This window comes from Rhagoletis pomonella, unplaced genomic scaffold (genome assembly GCF_013731165.1).
Source record: "Rhagoletis pomonella isolate Grant_MI unplaced genomic scaffold, Rhpom_1.0 Rhpom_scaffold_00004, whole genome shotgun sequence".
Classification (NCBI taxonomy): domain Eukaryota; kingdom Metazoa; phylum Arthropoda; class Insecta; order Diptera; family Tephritidae; genus Rhagoletis; species Rhagoletis pomonella.
The window spans coordinates 46,754,025-46,764,747 of NW_023458558.1; the positions used below are offsets into that span (position 1 = coordinate 46,754,025).

A 10,723-nucleotide genomic window follows, 5' to 3' on the forward strand; every position below is an offset into this window, starting at 1 on the left:
AAATCTTGCGGCCGTTTCTTAATGTCAACGTAAACGTTTTCAGTACAAAAGAGCAGATGTTTTTAAACTAATACTTAGGACGGATATTCGGATTCATCAAAAAACCTGAAGAGGTACATATTCTTGTGGTCAGCTGGTTAAGTTAGGTGACATTTTAACAAGTGGCTTCATTTCTTTCGTTTGTTTAATGTTTATTACTTTTTTATAAAAGTCTAGCGCATTATATAACCAGCACCTCACAAATCCACATTTCAAACTTTGTACAAAAATTAAAAAAAATTCAACAAACTTTACGAATTACACCCAAAAATTTCCAACTTTTTATTCAGTTTTTTTTTTTAATTGTAATTATGTAGCCGATTAAATTTCAGTAGGACAAAGCGCAAATTTCAAGACGTTAGAAAATCGCAATGATTTTTAATAATTTTTTGTCTCGCGGTGTTGTCCATTTCTTTTTTTTTTTTTATATGGAAGAAAATGCCTAGCACGGTCGCAAAAAAATTTTTACAGGAAAATTCCGACTGACTTTTATATTTGTAGTTATAAAATACTTTCATGAGTAAGAGTTTTATTTTTTATAAAAAAAAATATGAAACCTTGTGCAATATTTAAAAAAAAAATCTTCATTTTGTTTCAAAAAAAGAGGCACCTACTACTTTACGCCGCCTTCGAACAGCCAATGGATTTTATGAGAAGGTTTTTCATGACGGAAATACACTTAGAGGTTGGCCATTGCCTGCCGTGGGGCGAGCGGTGTTAAGAAAAAACAAATTCTCAATATTTTTGAGACATTTCTTTGACCAGGGCACGAATCCAGGTGATTTGGATTGGTAGAACGCACCTCTGAGCCTTCGGCTACAGTGGCCAACAAAACATAAAAGTCAGAAAAAACAAGCTGGCAAGCGCAACGCTCAGCACTATTATGTAGGTATAGCACTCGGTACGGCAATCATACCAACTTAAATAATTGCCTCTCGGTCATGCTATTTATAGAACTTTTCTACCGGTAAATTTTGTTACCGGTAAATAAATTTACTTTAAATTTGTAAACCCCTTTCGCATTTTCCCGTGAAATGTGCAACACCAGAATTTCAGCAAAACTTAATTGCTGAAAAAATTAAAACGCTACCGGGGTAAATAGAATTTCGGTAGCAAGAAGTGGCGACAATTGTCGGTAACAAAATTTTCTTGCTAAAAAATTTTCGGTTACAAGCAGAAAAGGCCTGTAGGAAGCTCTACCTTAAGGTATCAGGGCACGGTGGCATAGTGGGAAGATAGAAGGCAGAGGCACTTGCAGGAAGTAGGGCTTTACCAGCCAGGAGGGCACAGGCGTGCTGCTCGCTTCTTACAAGCCCATATTAAGAGCACATTTCCTTAAAAAAGTAGGTAAAGGGTGCATGCATATTCAAACTTTGTGTACATCCGAATTCATTTGACATAATTGGGAGAAATTCTCACTCTCAATTTAGCCGAAATGTCAATGGTCGTTGGGCAACAAGCAGGACATTTATGGAAAAGAAGGCATGCCCCACGCAATTTTTCTGTGTGAAATTAATATCAGCTAAAATATTCCATTATTTTATTGTAAAAAGATGGCAAACGTCAAAAAGTGTAAAGGCAGTAAATAAAATGTGAAAACATGACTTGGCTTTTGTAAAACAGGCTTTTCCGCTTTTTTCTATGTTCATGTGTTTACATGTTACATGAGTACTACACTCAACAACTTTGTCCAATTAGCTTGGTTTTGACACAAGTTATTTTCTTGCCATAACCAACCTTCTCCCCTTAAAATGAGCATAATAAAATAAGTATGGTCACATTTACATAAATGGTTTCTTTCAGCGATTAATTATGGTATTATCGAAATTCATAAATTAAAAAAAGAAAAATATTTACTACATGTATCGCAGAAATGCCTTGAGGACAGATTCCTAAAGCAGCTACTCTTCATGAAATACCAAATTTTCACTTAAGGTTTCAGTATTCCCAAATTCTCCACCGATATTATTTATATTCAGAATGCAGATGCTGCTTTGTGATACATTTACCAAAAATCGCTGGTTAAAAGAAAATAATACGAATATTTTTGAAACCAATTTGTGAAAAGTTTGTTCAATGCTCTATTCACGTTGAGCAAAAAATTTCGAAATTTCAATCCGTAAATTCTCTCAAGGATTTGCGTTTTTGCGAAGGCTGCTCATCAATGGTCTTTGCGAATCGGCGCAAGTATCTTTGTAACATAGCCATAGCTACGCTACAGGACATGAAATGTAATCCAAATTGGTGCTGCCATTTTCACTAGTTATCACTATAATTGGACGACTTTTTACCACCAAAAAATTTAGGCTAAGCCATTTTTAGCGAATGAAAGAACAGAACCGCTAGTTTTGGAGAAAGCTAAAAAAAGTCGTATTTTGCATTTTAGCGATGGCGAAAGTTAGAATCCGGCTGCTGTTCGACACTAAATATTCAAATCTAAATATTTTAGCATCCTTTCCAAATTGTTTTCCATAATTTTCGTCTTTCTTTGATAAATAATTGCTAAAAGGATGCGTTTTTTCTTCAAAGAGTTTCATGGAACTTTCAAAAATATGAACAGCACTAAATTTTTTTCAACATGGCTGACAACCGAAAAAGACATTTCTCTTTTCGAACATCCAATCTGCCTAACTTCAAACAACTCTCCTTTTGTAATAGCATGATAGCCCAGAAAAAAACCGTTTTTCTTTAAAACGGCTGGAAACGGCGGTTTAAGTAAAATAAAATCAACTCACTACATCTTAATTTATCAATTTCCTTTTCTATTTTGTTTGCCGAAAGTTAAAAAAATTATAAAAGCTTACATAAAATGGTAAATTGAAATTAATACGAAAATTTTTGAGGTTATGCAAATGAGTTTGTTTTTTTTTTTGCAAACAAATGATAAAAAGTCGCTTTTTAAATTGGGACATAGGTTCTCACTTACAGTTTTGTTTTCCAATTAAAATTTTCCTTGAATTATTCGAGCTTTAAAAAAAAAAAATGCACTTGAAACTTAAAAATTAAACCCGTATCCTCTAATTAGAGCACATAAGCCGGGAACGTGAAGATTGAGTCCTTTTATGCTCCAGAATACTATACAAGTTGCCCGGTACACATCAGCTATCAAAGCTTTACCAATTCATACAATTGGTATACAAAAAGACACATGAAAAGACACATAGTATATTCGCCATGTTTGGAAAGTTTGGTTATCTATTACACTGAACATATTCTACTTACCATGCTTATTAATTGCATAATGAAATCTCCAAAAACGTAAATTTTGAGTTACATCTCTGTATTATTAAACGTGCAATATAACAATTCAACAAGTATTGGAGCCGAGAATAACCAAAATTTGACATGTATCATTAACAAATAAAGCATCTAAATGCTACTTATGTATATCCATCTACATACACTCAGACATGTACATATGTAGGTATTAGAAAACATTAATCACGCTAAAGGCAACAACTACTGATTTTCACTGTGATCACCAACAGCGCACCCCATCGGTTAACCACTGCGTATAAGCAACTCAGCAGCCTTCGCCACTTTCTTTTCTATGTGCTATGATGGCCAATAAGGAAACGAACTGGGTCGTGGTTGATGTTTGCAATACGCTTTGTCTTGCTTACTTGCTTACTTACTTATGCTACAAATAGCTTACAATGTCTCTATTTTCACCATTTTTCCTTTTTTTTTTAAATTTGTGTTGTGTGTCCATGCTGATGCGAATATCCTTGCCATTCTGGCAGTTGTTGTTGTTCGTTCATAGTGTTCGTGCTGGTAATTTGTTTAAATTTAGTGTTTAATTTGCATAGATTCCCCATCGAAAGCAGGTTAAGCTTAGTAAATTGTTTGAAATGTGCCAGCTGTGAGAATCATTTGCGTTGGCATCTCTGCTTAAGGAACTCTACCTGATAGAGCAGACGGACATATATACATACATATGTACTAGAGAAGAGCAGGAGTGGCTATTTTTGTGACGGTAAATCAATGATGTACAGAGAGAGGTTTTTATTCAATTTGCGCTCGTATACAATCTGCTTGGAAACCCCGAACAAGTGAAACTAGATCCTTGTCTCCAAAAACGTACCAGTTCTCACTAGATCTCCGCCAGTTCAAAAGCAGTGAAATGTGGTACATTTAAAAAACTATTTTATTTCACCTTTTAAAACTAAATACATTTCGCTTGCTAAGAGTGATAAGATGCTGCTAAGACCACTTTTTCTAAAAATTATATTTTGATGCAAAAGGCAAAAACGATTAGAAATGAATCGTTTTATAAAAGACTCACAAATTTTCTAATAGGCAGCATACTCAGTGCGTCTGACTCGCTAGTCGGTTTGGATGTATTTGTGGAAATAAATATGTATTAGTTACACCGACATGACTCCTGGACTGACTCTGAACGATTCAACTGTGTGTAGTCGAAGACGAGTCAACCGTACACAAATGACTCTTGAGTCAGACGCACCGTGTATGCCGCCTATAAGTCTAAAATATTTAGTCACAGAAAATGTGAATACAAAATTTTTATTAGAAATCTAAAATCTCAGTTATGCATCCGGCGTATTTGTAATTCGTATTTTTATCGCTGCGAGTTTTAAAAACTTGAAACAACAAACCCTAAAAGCTTTTTTCGCCAAACTTTAAATTCATAAGCTCACAATAGAGAAAATACCGAATCTTCAATAATCGATGACAAACAACCAAGCCAGCAAGAAGCACAAAACAAAAAGTGTTCCACCGTCCCATCACCTTCAAGGCAGGATGGGCAAATGGGGTTGTCACTTACGCCTATCGCAGTCAGATGTTTGCGCAACATGAAGTGAACAGTCAGCAGTCGAACAAGTTGTATGCAATCCCGTCTATCAATGAGAGCAAAAAACTAAATAGACCTCTGAGATTGAAGGCAACTTCAGTTTTGTCCACCTGCATCCCCACGATGGCTCCCAGTCAGATGGCTGAGCGAAGTATTCAACCATTTTCTGATGGTGGCTTCGATGTCCAAGGTAGGGAGTGCTGTAGCTCGTTGCGGATCGAGGAATGCCTGGTCTAATCCAACTGTTGCCAAATGGTCAGTTGTCTCATAACCAAGTACTCCCGAGTAACCTGTCACCCAGAGTAAAGCAAGCTCTTCATGTTTACCGACCTAATTTTATAGACACTTGCATTTCCGAACCAGTACTTACTTAGAGGGCTGGCCAATGCCTTAAGTGCAGCTTGGCTATCCCTGCAGACACGTTAACTCCCTGCCCTCATCCACCTCTTTTCCACCACGTAGTCCATGGCTTTGAGGATTTCATATAGCTCAACCTGGGAGACCGAAGCATATTCGCCAAGAGAAAAGTAAAGCTTATTACTCTTAACTTCGAAAAAGTCCCTAGATCCTGACCCAGAGTCAGTTTTGGAGCCATCAGTAATGTGTGAGTCCTGGCTCAGTGCTGGAATTAAACCAGCATTCAGCCTCAGGGGACTCAACATTATAAGAATCTCTTCAACAAAGGTAATGGTGGCGTACTATCCTATGGCACTGAATAAACACTGAAGGATCGACTCTCTGCCACCGGCAATGTCCAACTCGCCCGCACGCAGTATTATTTAAACATCCATTTCTTTTTAGTCTGCAGATGGGTTTTAAGGCGTCCACACGTATGAAGACACAAAGTGACGGTAAGTGCAAAGTGCGTCAAGACCACTATAGACGACTCAAAAAATTTTAATTAATTTTAGTGGACCCTCACTTACAACTCGTTCACCCCCATATTTTTTTTTCACGCCAACGACACGCGTCGTGTCTCCCGTGGACCCCTGGGGAATCACTGCCTTAGATGAAGCATACATATGTATCTTTGGAATACATCTGCAAGACATCAGACAGTCTTACTAGCACTCATGTGTTACATATTTAATAGCATCAAAAATGGTATATGATTGCTGCGGCATACTAAACTCTCTTAGGGCCGGTTGTACAATGTCTGGTTATCACTACCTCCCAATTAAACATCATTATCGACGTTTTCGACATAATGCATGTAACATGTGATTGACAAAGCAGTCGTTGTTTTAACGGGAGCTTCTACCTCTGATTTGTGTTAACCAGACATTGAACAACCGGATGTTATAACCAAGAATACGATACTACTGGGCTGGGGGCATAAAGAATAAGAATCCATGGCCGGAGGGATTTTGTTGGCAGGCCAAAAAAGACACACAAGAAAAGACACACAAGAAGGCAACTGGGTAGACAAAAAAATTAGCAAGCATTGGATTGAATACCCTGCAAACTGCAAAAATTTTATTTTTCAGTAATATGAGAATGAAGGACCTATAAAAAGTATATGCAGTCTTTTACGTGATGCTACTTTTTTAGTAAAAGAATATTAAAAGGGCGTGTCTTGGGCTGTTGCCGTTTCGATTACTTTTTTTAAATATCAGTTAGGCTACTCTGGCCCTCATGGCTTTATATGTAGTTGGGCTTCCTCTCTTCTGGACCACTCTAATGTGCATATGTACACATATTTGGGGTATTAATAAGGCACTCTTATTTCGTATTGTTTAATATCGTAGACTTTTTTCTGTCCAAAAACATGTAATAGGGCGTCCGAAAGGTATCGTAATAGTCATATTTTCCGATTTTTTCAGCTATACATATTAGAGAAAAATTTAGTTGAAGAACACTTTCTTTTTTTAGCTCACAAAAGAGGAAATCAAAATTGATTTCACATGAATTGAGTTTTAGTGAGGAGCACAATGGAAATTTTATTCCTCCACAAGGAATTCTGGCGAACACTCTCTTAAAATACATTACTAAAAAAAAATTAAGGGCGATCTAAAAAAAGTAAATTAAAGCCAAATAAACCGGCTATCTGATCTATATGGCGGCTCACTGAAAACATTTTTTTACGTCCGTGGACCAAAAAATAAATAAACAACTTGCAAAGTATTGCACTGGAACCTTAGCGCCTAAAAATGTTTAGCCACGAAGTCTGAAAATTATAAATGTGAAAATAAGAATTTTAGAGCTTCAAAGCTTTTGTAAATTTTCAACACGACAATTTTTCACCGATTACAGCCTTGCAAAAATCAGCGAAAAATTTGGAATTTTTTTTTTTGTTCGCCTTAATTTTTTGGGCCTGCATAGATAGGTAAAGCCTAGCCAAATTTTTTTATTTTTTTTTTGTACTATCGAAACCAGATAAAAGTTGGTGGACCCCCATTTACCGCTTGTGAAACCCCATTTTTTTAGGCCAACGTAGACGTCCGTAGAGTCTCCCGTGTACACCTGAGAGTTCAATTGCACCACTTTGGTAATCACTGATTTGAAACAATGCAATGAATATTTCAAGCATTCGCCTTTTGGTAACCATGACAGACACAGCATGCTAGAGAAGAGAGAAATTCTTCCCATCTCTACATCTAACGCTGACAATTAATTTCCAGCCGATTGATGGCAATGTTTTAAAAACTCCCAGTACGCCACCTGAAATGAATACGCACCGCTTCTGCTAATATATTTGCATAACCAAAATATCTACTGTGTTTTTATGAACTTACACACAAGCATACAAAGTTGAATAAAATGCAAATAATTTGAACGCATTTGTTTATTTATCTTTAAAATCAAATTCGAACTCGTTGCAAAGTATTCCCGGAAATTTTTGAATTTCATTTATTTAACATTTAAATACAACAACAATGTCTATAATGCGTAGTTAAGAAAGCCACACATATCTATGTATGTATGTATGTGTACATGTTTGAAAGTATGTATCTGTTCTCGATTACAGAATTGGATCAAAAAAAACCGTCGCACCGCTGGTGGACCATCCGGACTCATAGCCTTCCCCCGCGTCGGGCGCAGCGATCCAAACCTGGTCAATAATTTGCATGAAGCTGACATCTCAGCGCTCAGCGACGGCATGTATCCCGCCTCGTTGGAAGACTATGAAGGTAAATACATACATACATACTTATACATATATGTACATACAAATATATATAGTTGCTAATGCAAATTAATGAGTACGGCAGTGTGAGCCTGCGTGTGTGGTTGTTTTTTGTTTGAGTTATTGCTAAATTTCTAATTGATTTGACTTTTTTTTTATTTCTGTTCAACAGTTGAATATCCGAAAAGTGAAATAAAACGCGCCAGCTTGATTGCCTTCCCACGGGTGGGACGCACCGATGCGGAGTTAAGAAAATGGGCGCGTATTATGGCATTGCAGCAAGCCCTGAACAAGGGCACTGGTCCCAGCGCTACTTCAGGCCTATGGTTCGGCCCACGTTTGGGTAAGCGTAGCGTTGATGCACAAGTAAAACAGCAACAACAACAACACAATTCAAAGGCCAGTGGCCAGAAAGAGCTTTATTAGGCTAAAGGATAGCAACAAAAAGAACAACACTAATGACGATGACGACACTCTGCGGAACCCACTTGGATAAACGAATTTTATGTATCTACTGGAACAATGCAAACTGTAAAATTATATGGTATTTAAGATAAAATAAAATTAGTTTTTTTAGGTAAGAATAAAAAAATCTATTAAAAACTTAACGGACGAAAAGTGGCACAAGAATTTTATTAATAATTAAAATACAAAATATTTTAGCTAGAAAACGTTTGCGATAGGAAAATGTACAGGATGCGTAAAAAGCGTTTGAACTAAAAGTAATCAAATAAAAAAAAAATATTAAGATAACAGTTTTCGAATTTGTTGATTTTGCAAAATATGTGCCCTCAATTTCTTCCACTATTTATTTATTTGTTGTACAAAAAAAACCAATTCGGATTTACCGGTGTATATGTATACGTTTTGAGTGTTCAACGTACCTAACTAAAAATAAATATTTAAACTACAAAAACAAGATTACAAGTTCATGCCAATTGCATTAGTGTTGCTTTTGTTTTCGTTACTTTTTCTTCAAATGGGCTGGTGAGGGCTTTCATTGTTATGCAAAGGCAACGACGACAAGCAGATTTAGGTACTATGTAAAACTGATACGAAAATACAAAATTAAATATATATGTATGTATATGTGTATACATATGTACGCACAAGCATCCCTCTCCGCTACACCTGTATTTTCAACTGCTGACGCACACACACACCCACGAAAGCACACACACGCGAGAAATGCATAACAATGAAAGTCCTTTGAAAATTAACACAACTACATGCATATTTATGTATGTATATGTATGTATATACAACAACAACAACAATTACTAAAACAAAATGGCACACTTTTGCAATGGCTATGAATACAAATACATAGTGGCAACAACGACTGCAACTTCAACTACGGCTTCGTCAAGATAAGCTTGATAAAGAAAATATTAGAAAAGAAAAAAAAAATACAAATAAATAAATTTAAATCGAAAATCGAATGTGTTTCAAAGCAGAAATTATTATATTTAATATATGTACATATGTACGCAAATGCCTAATAAGAATTATACAAAAAACAAATTAAATTAATATGCACACAACAAAAAAGCAAAAAATCTTGACTATACAGGCCTGTTCTGCACATCGCTAAATTTGAAATCGGTGCGATTTGCTAAATATTTTTCAATGTACATACATACGTTATGAAAGTAATAAATATTTTAAATGGAAACTGCTACAAACACATCAATTACGTCACATTCACCGTTTAGAAATCACCAAAAAATGTTTTGTAAATTGCATCGATTTAGAATCGTACGATTTGCAAAACATGCCGGATATTTACACATTTGTACACACATACATTCATAATATGTGCTCACAAAACAGTATTTTGCCTTGCATTGGCGAGAAGATGGCACAAAGTGTAACGAAATTATATTTTTAAATAATGTAAATCAGTGTTATTGTAATTGTTACTTTTTGACATGATAAATTAAAATATACGTATATTGAATTTTACTGCAACTAATAAAAAAACAAACACGCACAACGGTGCAAAATTTATTGAATGCATTTTCTTCACTGTGAATGTGAAGTATTGCACATTCATCCAAAAAAATGATTACGCCTGGGTCACACTACAGAAGTAAAACTTGCTATTAAGCTTAATATTAAACTTACACTTCGTCTTCGCTATCATATTCGTATTCTTACTCGTCTTCTTTTTATCTTTTGAATTTGTGTTCGTATTCGTATTCATATTCATCTCGGCTTTTGCCTTCATATTATTTTTCGAATTCGTATTCATATTCGCCGTCGTACGCAAATTCTTCTTTTTAATGTTCTTCGTATTCGTGTTCGTATTCGTCCTCTTCTTCCTTCATATTCCTCTTTGTATTCCTTTTCGTGTTAATGTTCGACTTAGTATTTGTATTTGTGTACTTCATGGTCTTTATATTTTTATTCACCTTCGTATTCATTTTAGGTCCCTATTCAACTTCGTCCCCGTATTCGTCCTCCCATGAGTCTTCGTTTACATCTCGGTATTCATCTTCGTAGTTGTCGACGTATTTTTTTTAACTGCAGTAATCATATTCGGCTTCAAATTCGTATTCGTCTTATTAGTATACGTCGTCGTAACGAAAAATGCATTTAAAATGACGCACAAGAAATGGAAAAGAAATTTTCTTCTATCAAAATTTGTTAAATCATTTTGCAGTCCTCAAGAAATAATGCCCGTATATTTATTTCTTCAAGAAAATTTACAGCAAAAGCAGTTGCTTTTTCAAGCAGCAGAA

General features: G+C 35.7%; 1 protein-coding gene across 1 annotated transcript in view; it reads left to right on the forward strand.

Annotated features, from left to right (window-relative positions):
• The window catches only part of LOC118738500 (cardio acceleratory peptide 2b), a 10,754-nt gene extending 1,376 nt beyond the window's left edge, over positions 1-9,378 (forward strand). The window contains 3 exon segments of the mRNA XM_036469436.1: positions 2,394-2,416; positions 7,821-7,983; positions 8,152-9,378. Coding sequence (XP_036325329.1) covers positions 2,394-2,416; positions 7,821-7,983; positions 8,152-8,405 — 440 coding nt within the window. The 3' untranslated portion in view covers positions 8,406-9,378.
• The last annotated feature ends 1,345 nt before the right edge of the window (positions 9,379-10,723 follow it).